Source organism: Ctenopharyngodon idella, chromosome 24 (assembly GCF_019924925.1).
Source record: "Ctenopharyngodon idella isolate HZGC_01 chromosome 24, HZGC01, whole genome shotgun sequence".
Lineage (NCBI taxonomy): Eukaryota > Metazoa > Chordata > Actinopteri > Cypriniformes > Xenocyprididae > Ctenopharyngodon > Ctenopharyngodon idella.
The window spans coordinates 22,084,517-22,110,373 of NC_067243.1; the positions used below are offsets into that span (position 1 = coordinate 22,084,517).

The 25,857-nt window shown below is 38.2% G+C and overlaps 2 protein-coding genes across 2 annotated transcripts in view; one reads left to right on the top strand and one right to left on the bottom strand.

Annotated features, from left to right (window-relative positions):
• uevld (UEV and lactate/malate dehyrogenase domains) overlaps positions 1-2,360 on the top strand; it is a 14,405-nt gene extending 12,045 nt beyond the window's left edge. Inside the window, exon 12 of the mRNA XM_051884955.1 lies at positions 1,505-2,360. Coding sequence (XP_051740915.1) covers positions 1,505-1,669 — 165 coding nt within the window. The 3' untranslated portion in view covers positions 1,670-2,360. The remainder of the gene's footprint in view (positions 1-1,504) is intronic.
• si:dkeyp-19e1.3 (USP6 N-terminal-like protein) lies at positions 2,335-25,490 on the bottom strand. The gene is made up of 14 exons (XM_051884949.1): positions 25,325-25,490; positions 19,154-19,227; positions 16,190-16,275; positions 15,910-15,949; positions 15,645-15,725; positions 14,031-14,138; positions 12,276-12,385; positions 10,557-10,605; positions 8,238-8,358; positions 8,039-8,133; positions 7,887-7,952; positions 6,055-6,154; positions 5,581-5,733; positions 2,335-4,589 (listed from the first exon to the last, which is right to left on the bottom strand). Exons 2-14 carry the CDS (start codon positions 19,217-19,219, stop codon positions 3,433-3,435), a joined length of 2,232 nt encoding a protein of 743 aa, XP_051740909.1. The 5' UTR covers positions 19,220-19,227; positions 25,325-25,490; the 3' UTR covers positions 2,335-3,432.
• Between the last annotated feature and the right edge of the window lie 367 nt (positions 25,491-25,857).

Consider the following 25,857-nt stretch of genomic DNA (forward strand, 5'->3'; position numbering starts at 1 on the left):
TCTGAAGAACAGAGCTCAGTTTAACTGCTCAGAACAAACAAGGGACTCATGAACAACCATCACAAAACAAAAAAACAGTCATAGATCATCCAGGTAACCACAAACAGTATTAAGAATCAATGGTTCACAAACTTTTGAATGGGGTAATTTTAATAAATTCAGCTATTTTTTTTGTCTTATGGATTATATGTAAACATCTTTTATGTAAAATATCTTACTCGGGACAGTACTTAATGAAAAATAACATGCATTTTGTATGATTCTGCAAGTGGTTCACATACTTTTTCTTGCAACTGTGTGTGTATATGTGTGTAATATATATATATATATATATATATATATATATATTTTAGATTACATAATTTGTGGTGCTTCATGGGAGTTGATGTTCCCTGCAGAACTCTTATGGTGCGATTTGCATGCCGCGACTCTGATTAGTGAAGTTTTCTGTACAACATCTTGGGTAATGTGGTTTTTCACCATAGGTTCTACTGTTAAATACAATTATTAAAGCTGCAGTCCATACATTTTTTTGGTTAAAATGATCTAAAATCAGTTTTTGAGCAAGTACATAACCAGCCAGCGTTCAAAACTATCTCCTTACCTTAGCCGATTCACAACGGTAAGCTTGTAATGTTTTCTAATAAGAGTGGTACTGGTGGGTTTCCGTGGAAAATTCAAACATGCAGCCATTCGTCTTTGCGTCATTACGTCACATCTGTTTACATAAAGAAGGAGTCCCAGCTAGTAGGCTATATGGCATGTGGAGGATGCTGCTGGTGGTGGATCATTTATAGCCTTTTCTCACAGCAGCTGCAATAATTAAACTTAATCATTTTGATGGTGGATTGTTTGGTATGACAAATTAACGTTAGAGATTAGACTGTATAGAAATCTACAGGTAACGCTAATACACACTAAATACACATACCCCCGGTTTCACAGACAAGGCTTAAGTTAGTCCTAGACTAAAATGCATGTTTGAGCTGTTTTAACTGAAAGTAACTTGTCCTGACATATCTTAAAATATGCCAGTGCCATTGTTTTGTCTCAAGATGCACACCTGTAATGTTTTTTTCTAGTGTATGTTTATAAAAGATATCCTAATTGAACTAAGACCTAATCCTGGCTTAGGCTAAGACCTGTCTGTGAAACCAGGCAATAGTATTATATTCACAATGGTATAATATTAATATGTTAACAATTTGAGAACAGTATAACAATAATAATAATTTGTATTGATGTGATGAGCTAAGCGATCGTTAGATTTAATCACCATTTGCAGCGCGATTTATTGTAATTTATTTATTTTTTTTCTCAGTTGGTCAGAACAAAAGTGGCAGATTTGTTACTTACTTGTTCAGATGACATTTTCTGGTGAAAATTCTTATTTTGGTCAATCTGTGATTCCACACAATGCAGTTTAATATCCATGTGTTAATGTTGAGATCATCTATTTGCAAGCCTCCATTGTCTCCAACATGTGTGCATTTCCTTCATTCAGGGTTGGGGTGGAATCGGTTCCAAAGTGTTCCTCAGCTTGCCATGCATCCTCGGGGAATGTGGCTCTACCAGATTACCAGGTGTGGCTTTAGGTTCAGAAGATGAAATGAAGCTGAGGGAGAGCGTGGCATGTCAGGTCAACCTCTTCATGCAGCTGAGAATGTAATACAAGGAACTGGATAAAACTGCATCACCTCCACCAGCGGTATATTTTCTCTGCAGTCTCTGCTACAACCGAAGCTTTGAGACACACATTCGGACTTTCAGAACATTTATGAATGCAGGGCTATTCAAAGAAAATTCTAATAGAAGGTGAAGATGCAGTTTAGTCCTTCCTGTGACGGTTGCTTATTTTATATTCTCACAGCAGCCACTGTGAAGTGGAAGTCTTACATCTGAAGGCAATAGCACTAACGCACTTATGCTGGCTTCCGGTGAATTATTATGCAAAATATTACTGCACTTCAATATTGTTTACAATACACACTATGTAGATGCAATCCTTTTTGTCATAAAACTTACTGATTGTGCTTACCTGTGCAAATAATGGACAATGGTGCCTTTATGAAAGACTACAATATGGTAGATGGTTAAATTATGGTTGAATGGTAAAATGAATGGCTTCAAGTGCTTGTTAAATGCTATTACCAATCAGGCAAATCTGTCATGTAGGTTTGCTTAAATTAATTAAAGGGCGTGGGTTCCTAATGTGCGTTTCTGCAAGTGAATGTACATTTTAATTTCTAAAGAAATAGATCCTGGTATATTTTATCACATTGTGCTTGTCATATACCTCTGAATGTGAAATCAGAATTGAAGATAGCAATAATGTAAATAAAACACTCCACTTTACCATCTATTGTCTCATTGTTGCAATGAAGACATGTTTCTTTTTTAGTTAAGCAAATAAAGTCAAATGAGCATAAACCAAAATACATTTAAAACTGGGGTTAACACCAATTTAACCTGAGAAGCAATATATAAAAGCAATTAAATATAGGCTCTTAATACAAGTAACAAAGTACAAATCAAATACATTCTATTTACAATTACACAATAAAGCCATGAAATGACCTTGAATATACAATTTCTTCATTTTAACATTCACTGTGGTGGCTGTATTTCCCAGTAAATAAATGTTGACCAGGCTGGGCTTTATTTACACAAGGTGGCGCTAAAGGGCAGTATTTAGCACTAAGGTTTACATATGAAGAAATTTCAAAGGAAATTCCCTTTTGAGCAAATCAAGGACCACTGAAAAATGTCTTTAGATTACTGTAACCAGGGAACTTCTACTTTTGTTGGTGTGGTGAGATCCTTGTTTACATTTCGTAAATATGACGGAACAAAAAAAACATCTTAACATTTAATGTTAATGATGCACATTCTTTAGGTGTTTTTTCATAATATAACCAAAGTTTCAAATGAAACAAAAACAAATTGCACCAAGATATAAAATAAACCCACAAAACATAAGACAGAGAAATTATAATGACTGATCTAATGGAAAAACCTGAAAAATGCAAAATCTGTCAAATCAGATCTTTTTGCCTTCTATCAAGTCAACAATAGTTGAACCTCTCAGTTACTAAAATGATTAAAGCTATCTCTTCAAAACACATTAAGACTCCCCGGAAAACTGGTTACTTAACTCGCTAAATGGTGAATATGATAACCTCTACCACTAGATGCTTCACCGTAGACAAGGGGATTTCAATGTAACAAACTTCCCTAAAACACACTCATAAAACACAAACACACATTCTAGCATCCTGTTCTTATATAGCACATATTGCAACATAATCACAACATCTAAAAGATTAAAAAACATTCACTTCGTATCACTGAAGTATAAAAGTCCAAAAGATGGAAACATGCCTTCAGTTCACACTAACAATGGTACTTGCCTTGTAAGGGTTATTCCAGCAACTAGTGACTTGGAACATGCATTCGGTAGAAGTCTGAATCAGGGTGTACAGGAGAGAGCACTGTGGGTCGTGATTTTTTGGGCGGTAGTCTTGGGGGCTGTGACTGACCCGTATCTTGTTCAGTCTGGTTTAGAACCACCTGATTGCATGGGACTGAAGATATGGGGAAGGGTCTATCTGTGAAGCCGGTAGGTGGTTGGGGGGAAACGCAGTCTGGAGTCACCCAAGGTTTTGACTCCTCAATGCATGGAGGAGGTGGAGGGAGTGGTGAAGAGTCAGGGGTGTAGAATAACATAGATGGGGGTGGTAGAGAAAGAGACATGGCATCTTCTGAGGGAAGGGGAAGGGTGGTGTTCTTGAGGCCCAAGTTTGGGTTTTGTGGCAATGTGGCCGCTATCTCCAACAGCCTCTCCACAGACTGATCTTCTTCTTCCGAGAGGTTGTCGTAATGCGAGGTGTTGGAAGGTCGCCGGTCCCCTGAGGAAGGCGGAACATACAGGTTGACGGGAAACTTGCTTAGCTGCCGATAGGATCTATATGAGGAAGGTGATGAAGATGGATCTTCTAAAATAAGATCCAAAGGTTGGGTAATTGGTGGTGGAGGTGGGGGAAGGTAAAACGGGACATCCTCTTCTAGAGGTAAAAGCTCGACCCCTTGTTCTGTGCAGGGAAGAGGTGGAGGAGGTAATTCTGGGAGATTCAAAGAGTGGATACTGGAACAATCTGTTAGGGGTGTCTGGTATGGAGGAGGCCAATCTTCAGACACCGCTGATATGGGCCTACTGACACATTCACCCTTCAACAAAAGAGTCTCTGTCGAAAATGGTGTAGGTTCTGGATGGAGTAGATGATTCTTTTGTACAGGTTCACTGTCTTGATTCTTCAGTGTGGACCCTGAATCTTCAGGTGTAGCTTGTGATGGTGAAGAGTTGGAAGGTGATTGGGTGTGCTTTGAAAGAGGGGAAGATGAGGTAATTGTAGGGATGTGTTTATCGCTGCTCTGGTTGTGGGTGGTGGTGTCTTCCGCCTGAAGCTTGGTTGAGGTTTGTTTGTTGTGTGCGGCTGGTGGTAAGGGTACAGATTCATTCTGGATCACTGGAAGCAGCATTATTGGACGCTCCTCACCCAGTGTTATTTTTGGGAACTCATCTCCCTTGGCTACAAGACAAACCCAGAAAAAACAGTCAAAAATCGTATAAAACCACAGGACACTCTTTAAAAATAAAGTTTGTTACATGGTTAAGTTCAGCAAATAACCCAAAGGACCATTTTTGTTGAAATAGGTTCCTGAATTGGTCATATGGTTCTTGATGTTACATTATAAGTTTGTTAGAGAATTCTATTGGCTTCCACCTACAGATGGTTTTATAAACAACTAGGGGATATAAACAGCTTTGTGAAAGCTTCTCAGATAGCATCAGACTGTAAAACTCTTATTTATGGGGTTTTAACTGGAGCCTTTACTTCTAGGAGTCTGCACTTAAGCCGGGTACACACTGTACAATTTATAATAGTCCTTTAAGATTGTTGCTTGTCAGACTGTACGAACATGATCCCCGCTGTAAGCCATGTCACACTGGGATCTCAGTTTTCATTAATGTCAGAAAAGTCAAGACGCATTAAAAGCAGATACACGCAAGAAGACACGTACGGAGATTTACATCATCAATTCGTGACACGTTCAGTGATGTGAGTTGCATTTACATGCGGGATAGAAATGGTGGTGTGGAGCAAATGTTGGTTTGTTGCCTCTCTAATTAGTGCCATCAAGTACGGCGCTCCTATTGGTTTTTGATTTGATGGTTGTCGTAGGAAAAGTCGCACTACAGGACTGATTGTTGTGTGCGGACACTGCCATAATTTCGCTGAAGGTAAATATGATCGCAATGGTCATTAATTGGCTGTCGGTGAACATGTCAAACTAACGATCAAAGACTTCAGATTTTGGCCTAGGATCCGAGGAAACTTTTAGGATTCAAAAAAATTGTCTCAGATGGCCAAAATCGTACAGTGTGAACTCGGCTTTACAGACACCAAAGACATTCATAATAGAATTGTAAAGTACATCTTGTGAACACAACATCCTTAATTATATTCTCCGGTATTTGCACAGAATGTTCTCATTTACAACAACAATTTTGTCCTTTACCTGGAGGAGGGAGGTCAAGCTTCATTCTGCGGAGTTCTGACATAGATGATTGTAGGTGATCAATAACAACATCATCACTCATGCTGAAGGAGGAAACAATACGGTCCTGCAGAAACTCCCTCAGGTCCTCCAGAGACATCTTCAGAAGATGCTCTGAAAGGAAGAATAAAGCTTTAGACTATAAACTTCAAATTAATCTTATATCTAGGAAGTTTATTTTCTACTACAACCATAACTCTTTTGTGTTTTTGAGCCCAGACTAAGACTAAATATAACTATACAATTTCACTATATAATAATATGTTGCAATGATGATAGTTTAAAGCAACCTTTAACCACCATACAGTTCTGTGTTGTAATAGTGATAGCTCATGGATTATCTATTGTAGATTCTGTACCTTCAAACTTTCAGTTACCAGCCCAGATGTTTAACCACTAGGCTACAGAGATCCACCAAGTGGAAATCTTACTTACTTTTGTGCAATTTGAGGAGAGTATAGGCCATGGCGGTAAGAACCTTTTCTCCCTCTAATATGTAGATATCCCAAAGACGCAGAGTGAGTGTGAAGGGTGTCTATGAAGTAGAAACACAAGAAGTCATAAACCCGCTAAGCAGAACGCCAACATAAATAAAACACTGACATTAGATTCTCTAAGGGGTTCAGCCTAACCATATAAAAATTTTAGCAGATGATGTTTCCAGTCTTTTTCACACGAAAACTCGCTGTAAGTGAGTGACGTGATTCTCTTCCTTGAATATTCAGCAAAGAGTTGCAGAATTTGGACTCTGCTGGTTAAAAAAAAAAAAAAAAAAGTCCTGCCCCAGCAGGGGAAAAATAAGCTAGTACAACCAAGCCTTTTGTCCTGGCCTTGACTAGTTCACAGAGAGGGGTTCCAGAAAGAAAGAATGACTGCATTTTACTGTTTATCTATGTCTAAAAGGTGCCTATTAGTGCCTTAGATTAGTAATATGTACCCTTATGGTACCACTATGAACCTTTTGGGGCGGTTTCCCAAACAGGGTTTAAATTAAACCAGGAGTAGGACTAGTTAATCATGTCTTAAAAATGGCTTTCTGAAACACAGATTAAGTACAGATTACTAACACCTGGACTACGAAGTCCCGAACTAAAATAAACAAGATTCATTTAAAAACAACTGTGCTAATCTGGATTCACATGACAGAGGTTGGCTATAAAACATGGAATGAACCAGGAAAGACCTATCAGCATGCACCATCTAGAGTTTGACATCAAAATCAACAATGACAACAACAACAACAACAAAAAAAAAAAAAATTAAGGTTCTGCCATGGCTGTCCCAGTTCCCTGACCTGAACCCTATTGAAAACTCAAGAGGAATGTGGATCAACATGGACTTGGGAAACTGAAGGATCTGGAGAGATTCTGTATGGAGTGATCTCTGATCTCTTCTCAGCTTTTTAGGAGATGACTCAAGAGTTGTTATCTTGGCAAAAGGAGGTTGCAGAAAGTATTGAATAAAAGGGTGCCATTAATTGTGGCCAATGTTTAGAGAATGTATTAGAGAAAAACATTTCATAATGAGATTTTCCCCCATTTTCAGTTGTTTTACTTCAATGAAAGGTTAGGTTTATGTGATTTTTTTTTTTTTTTTTTTTTTTTATATTTGCAAAGGGTGCCAATAGTTCTGACCACAACTGTACACAGCAAAATCTCCAGAGTTAAATCAACTCTGCTCAGAGGTCCCTCTCTAAATAGTGTTAAAATAACACTGAAGCGGGGTTAAAGTTAATGAGATAATTAAACAATTAATTAAGTGATTGTGCATTTGTGATGAACACCTGCTGTTAACAAGCAGAATCACTGAAGAAAAGAGAAACACAAGAACTACAACTGGCTTCAGTCACAGCCTTATTAATTGCTTAATTATCTCATTAATTTTAACTCTGCTTCAGTGTTCCTTTAACACTATTTAGAGAGGGACCATATGTACTCTGAGCAGAGTTGATTTAACTTTGGGGATTTTACTGTGTATGTATCCAAGTAATACATGTGTCTTCTTTGAAACAGTCCCATGGTAGGTTTAATTTAAGCCTCAATTTAGTCCTGGAGCAGCTCTAGTCTTCCTCCAGGAAATCAGCTTATTAAACTCTGGACTAGACTGTCTAGGACTATTAAAATCATGGCAGAGAAAGCAGATTTCTGTTAATCTGGTTTAAAGGGCCATTTTAGTCTAGGACTAGGCTTAATCTCTGTCTGGGAAACAGCCCCTTTAAGAGTAAATAACAAAATGTTGACAAGTTAAAAATGAAAATTATGCCTCACCCTATCAATAAAACACTGAAGGAACCATTTGGTTGTGTAGATACCAGTGGACATCTGTTCCTTATCCTGAGTTGAAGACAACAACAAATATAAGCATTTACTTATATTTTGTTAAAGCCAAGCAACTTAAGGTTCAACATAAAAAATCTCACCAAGTGTTTCCTGAGTTTGGGAAGGAGTTTGGACAATATTTGGTCATGATGAAGCTGAAAACGGTGGAGTTTGGGAAAACCTGGGATGAAGAATCCTTTTAGAAACCAGAGAAAGACAGAGATTAAATCAATAATTAAAGCACGTTTTACAAAAACAAAAGATCTATCTATTTATCTAAAGAGAGTGAGAGACACTCACCATGCATGGCATGTTTCTGATTGGTCAGTAGCTGTGATAAGGCCCAGAATGCATCTTCCTCATTCATGTACATGAGCAGAATGGCAGCGATCTGGCTCATCCCCTGACAGTAGCTCACTTCCTATACAAAACCACATAACCAACAGTGTGGTGTAAGTTACTCTAAAAAACATCAAACAACATTCAGACATAGAAAATGGCCTAAGCCTTAAGGAAATAATAGTGCTCATTTCACTAATTACAAAACTTTTTAGTGCTTCTGTACTACTTCTGACATAGACAAAGGCCTGCTTCTTGTTCTCTCTACCTCTTTCCCCCCTCCATCGCCCTCCTCTTGCCAAGTTGACCCACATTGTGCTAGGCACATCGGGAAGGAAAAGGAATATGGTACCATTTCCTGTCTCTTTGAGACCGACACGCTCCTCACTTTTACAAACAAAGAAATTTATGTGCACCTAATGTTCCAGCAGTTTTGCCAAACATCCTGTCAAACCATCATTATAAAACATTTTTCCATTTGTCTTTGTCGATCCTCTACATTTGTTTACTTGTCTTAAGCCCGGAACACACCAAGCCGATGGTCGGCTGTCGGGCAGTTTTTGTTCATCGGCCGACTAAGTTTCCTCAGTGTATTCTGCATCGTCGGCTGAAGTTGGTCATCGACTTTTTTCCGGCCGATTCAACATTTCCGCGTCGGAGCTCGTCGGTCAGTCGGGCCATCTGATCATTCTGATTGGCTGTTCAGCTACTGCCACCTGCTGGTATGGAAAGGCATTTCATCTTACGCAGGCGCAGAACGGACGTGCTACTTGGCCGTCGGGTGTCGAGCGTCAGTTTGGTGTGTCATGGCAACTTTGGACCCAGACGCTGCCGACGTGAGCCAACCCCGCAGTCTGCTTTTGTCGCCACTAGTTCGTCGGTGTCGGCTTGGTGTGTTCTGGGCTTTAGCTGGTTTTCCAGCCTTGTCAAACTGGTTGGTTTTAGAGTGGTTTTGGGCTGTTCAGCTGGTCAAGCTCAGAAACCTGGCAACTAGCTAAACATCTGAAATCATTTAAAGGCTGGAATAAACAACAGTTTACAGTCTGCAGATTTTGTGCAGAGAAGTTTTGACCGATTTCACCGAAAATCATATAGTGTGTGATGTGCACAGTCTCCGATTTTCTAGCAGCAGACTATTGGCGCTTTTCCACTGCATGGTACGGCTCGGTACGGCTCGCTTTAGGTAGTACCACCTCAGGTTCCGGTTCCAATCGAGCTGTACTGATATTAAAATGTGATGTGTAAACACTGCAGATCACTGATTGGTCAGAGAGAATCGTCACTACCAGCGTCTTTGGATTTGAAACATGAGACACCAAACCCGCTAGATGTATATAGTCAGTAACAGCCACCGCAGTATCATTTGTTCACGCAACTTTTTTAAACCACTTCTTTAAACAACTGTTGCACGCAACTTAAAAAAACAAAACAAAAATGGCTGTATTGTGGTCAGTAGATGAGGTGCAGACGTTCCCCTCGTTGGTAGCCGAGGAGCGGATCCACGGCAGTAGAGGCGGCGCAACTATAATGATCAGTCTATAATCCCACCCACTTTGAATTGATACTAAACTGCAGTGGAAAAGCAAACTGAAAGTAAAGTGAGCCGAGCCGAGTCATACCATATGAGTCCATCCAATTAGAGGAGATCAAGCATGTTTGGTATTTTTAGACTATTTTAAAACAAATGGTTTTCATGTGTCATGCACCTCCTAGAAAGGTGGCACATTTTTCTTTGTGAGTTTGTTGTGTTCGGAATGTCCAAAAAAGTCAGCAAGCATATGATGTCTACAGTAATAAAATCTGTTCTGCTTTAATTTTTAAGTTTATCCAACTTTGAAGTTCATACATTTGCAAACAAAAGGGGTTATGGGCAATATTAACCCAAAAGGCACACACGCACAGTTCCAAAATTGGAAATAGTATATCATCCATATTTATAGTACATGCTACCATTCGGGACACAGTTCTCCTAATCTTGCATGCTATACAAGTATGGATAATATGCAAACTGGCATGCAGCCATATCACTGATAAAAGTTTTATTTCATTGTTAGGGTCTAAAGTCATTATATTTAGCTGAACTTAAGAACAATAGAAGTGAATAGGAAGTCGTCATTAGTGGGGTAATTGTGTGTATGTGTGTGTCTGTGTAGGACTCTGTTGACAGGGTGGGACACCGAACTGCCCTTCTTCCTCTCCGCCCTGGTTCATCCAGCACATGCTGTTCTGAGTTACATAAGACATTTACACACAAACATTCAGACTCCGTCAGTCCCTCACCGTGTTGTAGACCGAATAAGCTGCCAGCACATTGAACAGGGCTTGCTGTCTGTAAAAGACAAAAAACACAGGTCAAAAACAGCCTTCAGTGGTTACTGAAAGGAAGTTCAACGAAAAATTTCAAATGAACAATGAAAGTTTCAATGTGGGTTAATGACGTGATACTAATAGTGGGCCAAAAATTGGGTCAATGACATGAAGCTATTATTTTTGTGACTGAATACAGTATTCAAAATTACATTAAAAATGCATTTCATACAGATAATGACAATGAATGTGACTCTTCTATGATGAACATGTTTTTAATTTCTGAATTAAAATGAATTTACAATATTTTGTGTATGCGTATAACGTTAAAAATATCAAGTGTTAATAAAAATCTGGGGAAAAAAAAAAAAAAAAAAAAAATTGTACATTTTTATTATTATTTCATAAGACAAAGTCAAGTAAATTAATAAGATTTGAAAAACCTGTCTGCCAAAACAAATTGTTGTATAACCAACATGCAGGAAGCCATTTTGTTGTCATGTGACACCAAAAACATAAAACAGGAAACGATATCTTAGTCTCTCGAAAAGGTCAAATTAATTTGAACTGTTCATGACATGGCAAGGTATAACCATAAGAAAACTTCATGATGTTAATGCCAATGTTTATGCCAGCAGATTTATTTTTTTTTTTTAAATACTTTTTATATGTCAAAAATGAACAAAAAGCACTGAGGGTCCAGCCCAAATTGAACAGTAGAAAGAAACCAGCTCACAGTAGCAGTAAGAGTCCATTCATGCATAAGCCATCACATCCAAAGGAGATGTGCGTTAATAATTCATAGCGTCTGCAGATTTGAAAAGATTTAGAAATGCACTGCAAGACCCTTGGTAACAAGCCAGAGGAAAGCAGAATTGTGACCAGTGTGTTGTAGAAACACTCAAGAGTAACACAAACAAATAGCAGATGTGTTAAACAGCACTTCCGCCCCATATCCTCTTATTGGCTGTGCAGTGCTAATAAAAATGGAGAAGTCATTGCTCAAATCTTCCATCCACCAGATACCCTGCCTGTGTACAGAGGTTGGTGGTTGATCTACGTTTATTGTGGGTGTGCAGCCCATGCAAACCTCATGGCTGAAACCTCTTCGTGCACTTTGGTCTATACACTGTGAGGTTTGAAGACCATTTTAGTTTTAATTTTCTAAGTAAGTGGGAAGACTGTTGAATATCAAATTTACTGAAAGGTTATTGAAGGGCATCTGGTCTACAAAAGCCATGATTGACTCGATGGCAGTTTAAAAACAGAAGAAAAAAAAAAATGTTTTTGACATCTGCCCATTCTTAAGAGGATATACAATCCCAAGTGGGTCTTTATGATTGTCCGGCACAAAAGGAAATAATTTTTTTTTTTTCATGACACTGTGGCAAAACTTTAGTTGTTATGGATAACATCAAAGTATATATTTATTCTGGGCATAATGGTAATGAGTCACCAGTTGTGTCATTTCCTGTTAGGGCAGGAAGCTGAACAAAAATGCAGTGACAAAGAGGAAGTTGCTCTTGTTTTGGCTAAGACAGGGTCTGAGCACCTCATTTCAGAACCATCTCAACACGAAAGGCTGCGTTAGACACACAAACAAAAAGAAGTACAATGCCAAACAGACCTTGAGTGAAACAAAGATAAAACTAGATTTTGTATGCGCATGTTTGCATTCATGCAATATCTTACTTGACCCCAAAGCGTTCCATGAACATGATATGGTTTCTAAAGGTCCTGTTGACATCAAGATCAATCTGCTTAATTTCTGTTGAATACTTCTTGGCTTGTTCCTTCATTTTCTGCAACAACATGAAAACAAAAATGATTGGAAATAATCAATATGTTGTGAACAATTTCGAGTTTGAGACTGCTGTTAAGAGCATCAGAGCATCAATGTTCATGCAGTTCTCTGAAAGTCGATGTACAAACGCCTTAATAATGGTTATCTGTGCAGGAGAAAGTTTTTGGACATTGTCACTATAAACTGTTGTTGTACACAAAGAGCTGACAAAATTATCATTTGGGGTAAACTATCCTTTAAATTATATCCACAGTTAAACTTTTAAAAACATTGCATTTACAGTAATGGCTGCATTTACAGTAAAGTTACCAGGCTGTTCCCTGAACTACAATGCATCTAAATTTTCACAAAGAAACCTTGATAGCCACTGGTTTCCGTTTAAGATAGACGCTTCTGCTATTTGCATTCATCAGAGCAGTAAACAAGTTATAAATATTACAGTGGCACCTAGATATATTTAGAAATTCAGATATAGATACACATTCAGTTATAGATACAAATCTTGAACTCTACAGTTTCTGCAATGACTAAAAAAAAAAAAACAACTGCAATAATAACTGTAAAAATAATTTGTAATATTAAAGGGATAGTTCACCCAAAAATGAAAATGATCCCATGATTTACTCACCCTCAAGCCATCCTAGGTGTATATGACTATCTTATTTCAGATGAACACAATCTGAGTTATATTAAAAAATATCCTGGCTCTTCCAAGCTTTATAATGGGAGTGAATGCCGCTCCTGTTTTTGAAGTTCAAAAAAGTGCATCCATCCATCATAAAAGTAATCCATACAGCTCCAGGGGGTTAATGAAGGCCTTCTGAAGTAAAGCGTTGTGTTTTTGTAAGAAAATAGCAATATTTAAAACTTTATAAACTAACTAGCTATACTATAAAAGAGTAACTTCTGACGCGATTAATGACGTAGTATGTAGGAGTAGTGTAAGCTTAGATACCTCTCATGGTTCAAACAAATAGGGCTGGGCAACAAACTCAAGCTCCTCTTCTCTTATATCGAAATCCTCCGATATTTCTCTTTAAGAATTCTCGTTTTTGACTTCTAATTCGTGACCGGTGTTAGTTTTGCTCCATCCTCTGAGCTTCCGCATTCATCAATGCGTCAGCTCGTTGAGTACAGCCGTCTGACGGAAGCTATTTATTTTAGTTTATGAATATTTAAATATGGATATTTTTCTTACAAAACCCATCGCTTTGCTTCAGAAGGCCTTTATTAACCCCCTGGACCCGTGTGAAATTATTCACTCCCATTATAAAGCTTGGAAGACCCAGGATATTTTATAGTATAACTCCGATTGTGTTCGTCTGAAAAAGAAAGTCATATACACCTAGGATGGCTTGAGGATGAGCAAATCATGGGATAATTTTCATTTTTTGGTGAAATATCTCTTTAATACCATGGAACTTTTATGTAAGAGTTGTTAGACTGCAAACCATGTAAAGCAGAAAACCTTTGTTATGAAATTAAAACCTTGTTGTGCCAAGAGGGCAGATTGGAGACAAAACAGTCTGGCTAAACCCAAACAATCACACAGGACAAAGTAAAACCCAAACAAGTGAGTCATTGAATAAATGAACATCAAACGGCCACATATCTCACAAAAATGATCTCTGCAAAGCTCCTACCTCGTATTTCCTGAAGTTTGCCTGTTTCACATTTTCCACATCCAGTAGCAGAGCCCAGGCCTGACCGCGCAGCTTCAAGGGAATCCCCTTGTATACCCGCTTCATCATCTGCAAAATGCACATGGGAAGAGGAAACAAATAAATGGCGAGATTTATTTTTGGGTCTCCATAATTCCGGACGTGTGGGCCTCTTTAAACGTAGTAAAAATCAGTGAAAAACAGCAGCCTTGAGTGGCATATTATGTAAATATAATGGCAGCAATATAACAAAGGGCAACAATGTTAAATATTTCTATATATTAACCATTTTATGATTGCTTTAAATTCATCTAATTAAAGCTGGAATTATCAAATTTATCCCCTGGTTTCACACAGACAGGGTTTAAGATTAGGCCAGGATTAGGCCTTAGTTAAAGGGGACCTATTATGCCCTTTTATACAAGATGTAGAGTGTGTATGTGAAGTTTTAGCTCAAAATACCCCACAAATAATTTTTTATAGCATGTTAAAATTGCTACTTTTTGGGGGTAAGCAAAAACGCGCTGTCTTTGTGTGTGTCCCTTTAAATGCAAATGAGCTGCTGCTCCCGGCCCCCTTTCAAGAAGAGGGCGGAGCTTCGAGAGCTCATGCAACAACAAAACAGGACAATCTCACGCACTGAAAGTGTCAGAAACTGTCAGTAGCGGTGTTCAGTTCAAACCAGAGTCGGACAATGATGCCTACAGAGCCAGAGAATATATGCTGCATGGAGATAGACCAGGTATAGTTTAGTTTAATTACAGTTATAACTTGCGTTGTCATCTTGCTTTTATCCATTATTAGTACAAGCCTTTTGTAGCAGACCGAGTCCAAATGATGACCAAAACTTTACTGATGAGTTTTATTAAGTTTATTATACATCACACAGTAGTAAAGAGGAAGAGATGATCGCGTTCACTCGCGCTCTGCGCTTACGCTTGAAATGAGGCGCCTATACAGCGATCTGTCACAACACATTAAAGAGCGACAAAATGGCATATTGTTTGAATTTCGTGATAAAATGGACAGAATTTGAGGAATGAGACTGTGTTTACTTATTGAAAGTAATAAAACACAGAGCTTATTGCGATTATTGGTGGTTAAAAGTAGTTAATGGGCTACAACTTTGTACTCATCGGTACACGTGTACCGAACCGAAAGACGCGTACCAAAAATTTTTGGTAAGAATACATGTATCGTTACACCCCTACTTTGTACAGAATCTGCTAACGGCTTGTTCTCAGACACTGCTTATGATTTATGGGGATTAAAAAAAAAAAAAAACGAGCGGGTGGATTTTTATCATTATAGGGTTGTTGTGTACACACACACTGCCAACACATTTATGATCAAACACCATGTAAAAGTTAATTTTGCATAATAGGTTCCCTTTAAATTAGGACATTTAAGTAGCTTTTATAAACATGCCTTAGAAAAAAAAAACATTGCTGGCGTGCATCTTGAGACATAATAATAGCACTGACATATTTTAAGATATATCAGTGCAAGCTCAACCGGTCAGTAACAGCTCAAACATGCATTTTAGTCTGGGACTAGGTTTAAGCCTCGTCTGTAAAACTGGGCATTATAAGTTACCTTTTCACTGTTGTGGTACTTTTCCCACTTTTTCACCATCTTAACCCATTTTTCCTCTCTTTCGACCTCCTGGAGTTTGTACTAGGGAAAGAGCATACTGAACTTTAGTCTTAAATCTAAAAATGCAAGTAAAACATAGAGGATATACTATGGTGTCAACTTTAGTAGACACCATAATTCAATGGGTTAACTTATTTAAAATTAATTTTGCCATAGAAGATTTAACGGATTGCAGGTGCAAGGAAAGCAGATATCCTAATGTCACCTTCTCCTCCACTGCGGATGGTGTTGGCAGTTCCTCTTCACTGGAAAGAAAGTATAAAGGGGAAATGGTTGTTAAATCTGCATTTAAAATTTCAGAAGTGTCACTGGAAGATTTTACTGTAGACTTATAAAACACAATCCTGACAACGTTGTTCTAGAGGTTACAGTCAGGTGTAAAAGTTCTTGACAAAACAGTTGAGCAATTAACATGTTCAAATGAAGACAGAGGTCATCGTCTTGTTAGACTGTGTGGTAAAACTGCCAGGACAGGCGAGACTTACTGCAGGAAACCGAAGCGGTCTGTGACCTTGTAGATGCTGTAGTCCGCATCCTCCCAGGGCTTGATGTGCACACCCTCCTGCCTGCCCTGCAACCAGCCCAACAAACAAACTGAGAAACTGGAGCAAAGGCAAAAGACTCACAAACCATGAGATGATTGGGACTCAAATAACAACACGATGACTTAAAGTAAAAGGCAAGAAAAACATTTGAAACATTCTGTTTAGAACAATCCAGATATCCAAAATAAATAGGGATGATACTATAAACTCACAGAATCCACAATTTATTCTAACAGACTGATATATTTCTCTGTATATCCTAAATACCTTATCTGTATAAGCTTCATAAACTTATCTAAAGGTATCCGAAGTACGCTGAGAATTTCCATCCAGATTGTAGTCAGTGTCGTAGCAGCAATGTAAGCATGACATCCAGCTGTTGTCCATCAAGATGCTTCCTCCTCAAAAAATTTTGGCTGAAGAAAGCTAAAACTTGCTGCCTTTGCAAGCTGTATATGGAAGTACGAAGGCACTAAGGCTTGTCTGGATCCAATGTGCACGTAACATCCTGTCTACTAAGTTATGGTCTTTTTATGGACACATTTTTAAAGGCAGCATAGATATACCTTCGGTGCCCATGATATCCCACAACCCCATGTCTACAGTTCACACACAATTTTAAAAAATGGCATCCGATGAAGAGGAGCAGAAGAAACTCCATTTATACTAAGGAACACATTGTGGTCAAAACATATTTTAGGTTTTATCAAAAGCTTTTAAACTTGGTTTTATTTAAAGGCCCACTGAAGTGCCTTGAAATGTGCAGCATTATTCAATGTGTTGAAACAGGAAGACAGAGCGGGACATATCGAGCAGCTCCTCCCCTTTTTTAAAATGGCCAATAGCGTTTTGTTTATATCACAGTTCGCCCAGAGCCATTGAGTTCGGTATTCGCCGCATTTGACAACTTATAACAGCCACAGTCTAATAGAGTCCCCTTTTAGATTTAATATGAAACTGTTACTAAAAGCAAAACAACAATCATGCTGAGGATGTGTAGTTTGAAAAGTGTGTAAGCTATGTTGGTGCATGGCGCATGCATCTCTTCCACTCGTCACCAGTGTTGGGGAAAGTTATTTTTAAAAGTAATGCATTACAAAATTGCGTTACTCCCTAAAAAAAAGTAACTAATCGCATTACTTAGTTACTTTTTATGGAAAGTAATGCGTTACATTACTTTTGCATTACTTTTTCCTCACCTGGGCTGAGCTTTTTTTTTTTTTTTTTTTAAACAACAACAAAGAAGTTTGCCTGTTTTTGGCAAATGTAAAGGCCCTTTCACACCAAAAGTGAAATGAATAAGCTTCAAGATGGTCACAAATGTGATGTTTGTCTAAAGTCATTTTTGCTTATTAGTAAGGCTGAATTGGATCATTGGGTCAGTGAAGTAAAAAGACATTGGTTAAAGTAAGATTAAATACATAAAATATATTTGTTTAATTTAATACATTTAATTATTACAGGTTTGTGTATATTCTGAGATTGCATTTCACTGTTTTTATTCATTTTGAGGAATACTTTTTTTGTGCAAGTGAGATGAGTAAATGCTCACATTTAGTCTAGAACTACAATAACCATCATGTTTACGCACGACGCCTCTGCACTCTCGATTTCTCTCAACATGAGGACAGGAGAGCTGTCAGTAAATACATGGGAAAACAAAGTAACTTGCATTACCTATTTGAAAAAGTAACTCATATTTAGTTGTAAATTTAAAATTAATGCATCACTTCACTAGTTACTTGAAACCAGAAAAATCTGATTACGTAACTCAAGTTACTTGTAATGCGTTACCCCCAACGCTGCTCGTCTGTGCTGTTTCTAATGCCGAGTCTGTCTAACCGTTTCTCCTCCTAATCTCCTCCATATTGCATTAAAATATAGCATTCTGTACAGAATTCAAATGGGTCCGATACGTTTTCTGGTCTGCGCCGACTCGCGCATATGATCCACTCTGTGCTATCGTGTCTCTGTACCGGAGCAGACTGTGTGCATGCTGCGGCAGTGACACTAACGTGAAACCAGACTTCATTCGCCCCAATGGAAAGCATATTCGTCCCCTATTCCCTATATAGTGCACTACGTGTCATTCACCATGCAGAAAATAGTAAATGTGTGAACAAGTGACCAATTTCAGCCGCAGCTTCATCGTATATTTATACTGTAGGGGGTGGGTAAATTGTAAAATGTAAATTTTGATTTCATGGGGAAAATCCAATTCTTTAAATCTTTAAATCTAATTTGAAAGTGACTTGACGTGTGGCCAAGTATGGTGTCCCATACTCATAATTTGTGCTCTGCATTTCACCCATCCAAGTGCACACATACACAGAGACACACTGTGAACACACACCCGAAGCAATTTTGAATTTGATTCAGATCATTAGACATGATGTTTTATGCCTCTGAAGCCTGTCTGAAATGTTTATTTAGGTGATACATTCATACAAAACCACTGACTGCGAAGTCATGACTAGGCATGACACAAATGTAAAGTTGTGTGCAGCATCTCTAAGGAAGGTTTTTCCTTGCCAAGATCAGCAAATTGCAGCAACTTTTTGGGTGGTGTAGTCTAGTGGTTAAATATCTAGGATAGTTGATCCATGAGTTATCACAATCGTTCCCTTGAGCAAGACACATAACCCTAGGTTACTACAAACAGTACCGTACCCCAAATCTTGGCCTCTCCAAGAGGAATGTCCTTGTATGTACATCTGATTTAATGACTACTTACTACTTGTGCTACTTTGTCAGTGTGCCTTTGTTGTTCATGTCGCTGAAAGTTAAGGGACATTCATTAACCAGTTTCCTCTTGTCTGGACATTGGCTCAACCAGTCAAAGTTCAACACAGGTCAACAACTGTTGAAAGTCAGAAAGTAGACAACTAAAAGGATGTAACTTGCCTTCTCATATTTTTCGATGATTTCAGCCCGTTCTTCAGCTATTAGCGTATCAATGTCCTTCTTCATCTCAAAATCTGAAAAAGAAACAAAACAAACATAAGACTTTGAGCAAATGAGCTCATCCAGATGGAAACATGTCCCTGAATGTTGCTGACATTACTAGTCCTCTACAGATCCACCTTCCCATCTATTTGGCTTAAACACATGAAAATGATCCGAGGCATCCACATTCCACCAATATTACAACATTCATCCAAGTTCTGCCTGAAGCTGACACACATCCATGCAAGGTGAGGTTGCACATTCATCATGAGCCTAAAACAGACAAGTTCTGTTATGTCAGCTAATTGTTCAGGCACTCTTTTTTTTCCAGTCCAACAGTCTTGTCAGGAAAGGTGCTGGACAAACTCATGCAACATGCAAGACCAGGACTGAAATCACATTGAAAATTCCAACAACTATCTAGGGTTGTCAAAAGTACAGACTGAGTACCAAGTCAGTACTTACCCCCTAGCATTTTGAGCACTGTTGAGAGGACTCATAAACACCTCTGATTGGCCATTGTGTTCACACACTCAACAGATGTCTGTGATCAGCTACGATGATCAACACTTGTTGTAAACAGACATCTTTGAAGTTCTTCACCGAACGCTTACATAGATACACACAGGAGCGTTTGAAAGCAGGCGTCTATTAGTGTATCCGTACGGACATAAGATGTCTATTTACAACATGTTTTTGAAGCGTTGATCAATGAGGCCAATCACAGACATAGCTGTTGAGCATGTGAACACAATGGCCAATCAGAGGTGTTTAAGAATCCACTCAATAGTGCTCAAAATGCTAGGGGGAAATGCTGGTATCGTCATATTTTTAAAATTTCAGTACCGACTTGGTAGCTAAGTCGGTACTTTTGACAACCCTACAACTATCACACTTTGCAGTGCAGGCCAACTGTTCAGCCTTTTCCCAATGTATGGTTCTCTTGTCAGATTCATACAAAAAACCCAAGCTTTGCCAGAGAATTGCTATAAAGTTAAGCAGCAAGTCAATTTTCAGTTCTGCAAGGTGGCCAAAGAAGTTAGACAGCATAGAATCAGATATTGACAGAGCAGGAATGTCGCAGCTGATACTCACCACCATGTGTTGAAAACTAGCGAGGTCTGTTAGTTCACATTCTCTGTGGACAGGTGGGACTCTTACAGAGTCTACAGTTTACCAGACAACTGCTCTGCTGAGACACATGGGTACCTTTCTCTGTTTAACCACCTGTCCTATTCAAAACATTAGATCATATAAATGGAAACCCAAGTTTCCCTTTCAAACTTCTCTTCACTATCAGAAAATGTGCAAGCATTTTACCTTTACCCCTAAAGGTTTGCACATTTTTTTTCTGTCATTGTTTTAAGCTCCTTAATCGATATGTGAGCTGGATGTTCTTTGGTCGCTAAATTTATTAAAGGGATAATTCACTGAGACTTTAGTTATTCTGTGGATCACAAAAATAGAAATGTTATTTAAAAATGAGTGGACAGTACATTATTCAGCATTCCTCCTTTTGTGTTCCGTGGAAGAAATAAAATCATACAGATTCAGAACATGAGGGTGAGAGTAAATAGCAACAGAATTTTTGTTTTACACCTTGTTGTCTATGGTAGGGAAGGAATAGCACTAGCCTATGCTTTCTCCACGTAACCACCACCCTCGTGAGAAGTCAAATGTGCCGCCGTAAACAAATCAGTCTTCAGACTTGATCTTGAGCCAAAACACCTTAATTTCTGTTACTGCTAAAGGGAAAGGTTTCTTTGAGAAACATTACATCTCCTATAAGCTGACCAGGGAAAACAGGTCAAAGCTAGCAAGAGATCTAAGCATAATTTATTTACTGCAGTCTCGCCTATGAGTCGGGGGAACTAATGGCTTGACAGAAATCATGGGATCAAAAATGTGGGCCACTACTAGTAGGATTGTCTGCGTAAACGTCTATCCTTTTGGACAAAGCAATAAATGGTTTAACATGATTTTGTGACTCGGCCTCCGCACTATTCAAGCGAAGGTTAAGCCAAAGCTGCGTTTCAATTTTCTCATGAAACTAAATCCACAGAGGTCACCCACAGATCTTAACAAATAACCACATGCTTGCAATTATAAGTGGGCTAGGATGCAGCCATTTTTCTTTGGTGTTTCAGGAAACTTTTTGGATATGGTTTTACCCATTTTTGACACCACAGCATCAAACTAAAGGAATAAAAAGACTTGGAAGTTTTCATTTTCACTTACACAACTAAATTGTGCATCATTCTGCTTCTTTAAAATTAAATGCCAACTCTAAATCCACAGTTGGATCCTGTTGAAAATGCCATGTGATGTTCAGCCAAAGGAATACAGGTGTGTCACCGCCAACAGGCTGCTGTTTGCACAGCAGGAGCGCTTCCTTTGTGAATTCAGTTAATCACAGGTCAGTGGCAGGAGGGCAATGAAAAGGTGCTGATGGAGAAAGATCCTTAACAGTGATCTATGCTCAGTTCAGCTGTTTTTACTGGCAGAAGCCAATATGAAACAACCAACAAGAGAAATACACAGCAGAGACGAACTACAGCTTACATGAACGTGCGAACGGTCACCATTCATGGACAGCTTTGGATTAATTTTTGAGAAGAGAACTTCCAGTAATACTTGAACTTCCCCATGTAGGTTATATTTAATAAACTGTGTACAAAAGTGAAGATTTAGCTATCAGTTTCACATTAGGCTTGACGTTCTCTCAGTCCGACCACATAGTTGCAAAGTCAAAATCTCACCGAAACTCAAGACTCAAACAACCAATAAATTAAAATACAATAAATAAATGGGTGTTTTGTTTGTAAGATGTCATGCAAGATTATCGTTTGTATGCCATGGATCTTTTGAGCTGTGCAGAGAACAAGTTTGGACTATTTGCAGTACAATATTGTGACATAACTTCTCTGATACAATGCCAAAAACTACTCAAACAATCAGCCGTCATGAGTTTAGCATGTAATACACACTGAAATATCCCTGAGAAACAAACAGTTAAAAATATAGCCTTATTACGTGGCAATACATCCTAAACTTCTGTGCATAAGCCAGAATTTAACCAATTCCAGAGCAATTCATTACAGAAAAAAAGGAATAAACAATAATATTTTCTTACATAAATGTCATTTATTTGTATAGGCTACTCCTGTTGGGTGAATTAACCTTTTAATGCATTGAAAATAGACTCTTATTTTAATTGATGGATCAGACTATATATGCCCAGTGCTAAAAACAATGAAAAACATGTTCATTGTTTGTTCCCCAAGTCTAGCAAATTAACAATAGTAATGTTCTGTTAAAATAGCTCAGCCTATTTCCTATGAACCCAGTTTCCCCCCGGACTCTCCCCCAGGGAAAACTCAAGTGGCCTTCTCAACCCTGGAATGGATACTAAATGAAAGGTGTGAGGTAGGCTATTTCTGAAGAACGTTAAGAGTGCCTGGAACGTATCTTAAATGTCAGGACCTTTTTACAGTGTTATCATCCAATCCACTAAAGTGAAAACTAGTAGAGCACCAATAACACCACAAAAGACTTAGCTGGTGGAAGAACCTACAGAAATGCTAAATCTTTTTGCCGAGTCATCTGTCAAACTTGTGCAGATGCGTTACAAACGCTGAAAGTTTGACAGCTGTAGATTCTTAGCAACTTTAAAAGGTCAAAATGAGCCAGATATGATTTTTTTTTTGTTAATGACAGATCATTTCATGCAGTCTGATAAAGCAAAAGAAAATAATAATAATAATAATAATAATAATAATAATAATAACAACTAGATGAGTAAACTTCGTAGAATAAAATTTTAAAGGATTAGTTCACTTTAAATGAAAATTACCCTAAGCTTTACTCACCCTCAAGCCATCCTAGGTGTATATGACTTTCTTCTTTTTTGATGAACATTATCGGAGTTATATTAATAAATATCCTGACGCATCCGAGCTTTATAATGGCAGTGAACGATACCAACGAGTATGAGCTGAAGAAAGTGCCTCCATCCACATCCATCCATCATAAACATACTTCACACGGCTCCGGAGGGGGTAACAAAGTCCAGTCCTTCTGAAGCAAAGCGATGCGTTTGTGTAAAACTAAATAAATAAATATTTAACAAGTTATGAAGTAAAATCTAGCTTCTGCCAGACCGCCTTCCATATTCAACTTACGAAGAAAGTGTAAACTGGCGTCGCGTCAGTTAAGCTTTTTTCGTAAGTTGAATAGGGAAGGCGGTCTGGCAGAAGCTAGATTTTACTTCATAACTTGTTAAATATGGATTTTTTTACACAAATGCATCGCTTCACTTCAGAAGACCTTTATTAACCCCCCCGGAGCCTTGTGGAGTACACATTTATGATGGATGGAGGCACTTTCTTCAGCTCATACTCGTTGATCCCGCTCACTGCCATTATAAAGCTTGGATGCGTCAGGATATTTATTAATATATCTCTGATTGTGTTCATCAGAAAGAAGAATGTCATATACACCTAGGATGGCTTGAGGGTGAGTAAAGCTTGGGCTAATGTTCATTTGAAAGTGAACTAATCCTTTAAGCTTATTTGCTATAGTGATAGACAGCTGAAATACACTAGAAGATTTAGTTTACAAAAGTTTTGACCCCCTCAATGTAAGTTTATGGGATTTTTATGATATTTAATCTTCATTTTTTAGGAAAACCTTAAGTCGGATCAGTTTGAAAAGATAAAGCAACCCGAGTCAGAACAGTCTAAAGGTCTGACCTGAGTTTGGTGGCTGTAGCTTTAAAGCTCTAGGAGAAGATACAGTCTAAAATTTTGGCTCAGAAGAAGAAGAAGAAGAAGAAGTTTATATAGCCAACTTAATGATGAAGAGCAAAAAGTGACTCACACATCACTTTTAAACCACAGTGTTCTAGCAGCGGCAGGACAAAAAAGAAGCCACAAACCTATTATTAGATGACAGGCTGCAACATATTAGCTTCTTCCCAGATGATCTAATAGAGTATTGCACACACGCATAATGCAAATCATCAGTCTGTGCTCATCATGATCAAATGTCAAATTTTAGTGGCCATAAACACTTAAAATTCCAACAATAAGACAAAGCAAAATTTTATGATGTAAGGCACAAGTGTCTCCAACAAACAGCCTCTTTTTACGGATACACATATGTGTAGCAGGCCACACATGTCAGTGAGATTGTGGTTCATTAGTTCTCACTGGAGGGTTTCAGAAACAGAAACACATGCTCGAGCTGTTGTATGCTCTCACTTCCTCTAAATATATTTTAGTACACCTCAAAAAGAACATCTAATCCACTGACTTCTGTAAACACCTCGCGCACGATAGATTTAAGGACATAGGTGTTTGATATTACACACAAGAGCGGTCTACTCAAGTGGAAACCAGCGTGGGCCACGCCTCGCGCTCTGAAAGAAGGTAAGGAAGTAGGCTGGTGACCACAATGCATCCTGTCCTTCTGAAGTTCAAGGTTTCAGCATGAAACAGTGTCTCATGGGAACCACCAGCAATTATTCACGTTTAAAATGTAAAACGGTAGTCTGGCATAGTGTGTACTGAAACTAAAGCACTTTACGTTCTCGTTTCTGTGCTGAAATCATGTCACATTTGTTATATTAAATAGTAATACACTTTAATATAGTACAATGATAATGTTGAAAAAGCTGACACGTGACCCCGGATGGATTTATTTACTGTAGATCCAAAATGTAACGTTGAAAAAGCTCTCAAAAAGACACAACTGACTGATACCCTACAATTCATATAGATATCTAATATGGCATAATATGATCTCCCGATGTAAAATGTAATTGATAAAAGTGTCTAAAGGCATATCAACATCAATCGGTTTCAGTACAAGCAACAACTAAAGCCACATGAAGTTTATTTAGGGGCGACTTTCAGTTGTGAACTGGCTACACTAAAAACACTAAAAGCATTCTAGACAAAATAAACACGTTGAAAGCAAGACTTTATCTGACTTCAGACAGATCAATTGACTTTTATCTGAGAACTCAAGTTGTTTTCACGCACAGATGCGACAGTAAAGCATCGGCCGACAAAACAACTATCAACAAACTGAACTAAAATAAAAACAGCATTATATGAAATCTTTTACCTTTGAAAACAGACGCTCTGCGCTGCACAGGCTGTTATTTAAAAATAATCTGTGTTCATAATGAAGCCGCTCAACGTGGACATACAACACTCCAGTTCAACTCTGTCTGATCAGAGAATGAGAACACGAGAGCGTGCGTGTGTTTGTGTGAGCGCGTGCACGCGCGCGGTTCACAGCTCAGAGTCAGAGCCGTTACTGCTCAGAGCGTAAGAATCACAAGAGCTGTTAAATCAATATATAAATATTTAAATGTTCATTTTAAATAAGTTTTAAGTACAGAAATGTATTATTGTTTTATATAGTCTACGATTGCTATTATTATTATTATTATTATTATTAAGCTACAATACAATGAATGATAGGCTATGATTAATATATTATGAGCTTATCTTATAAACAATAACAAACATTTTTAGAATATTATAAATATATACATTTTATAAAAACAATTCAATTATTAAACATTTAAATTAATTTCTATCTGCAGGCAGTGAGTTGTCGTGGTGCGTCCTCTAGCGGCCATGCATAGGGGA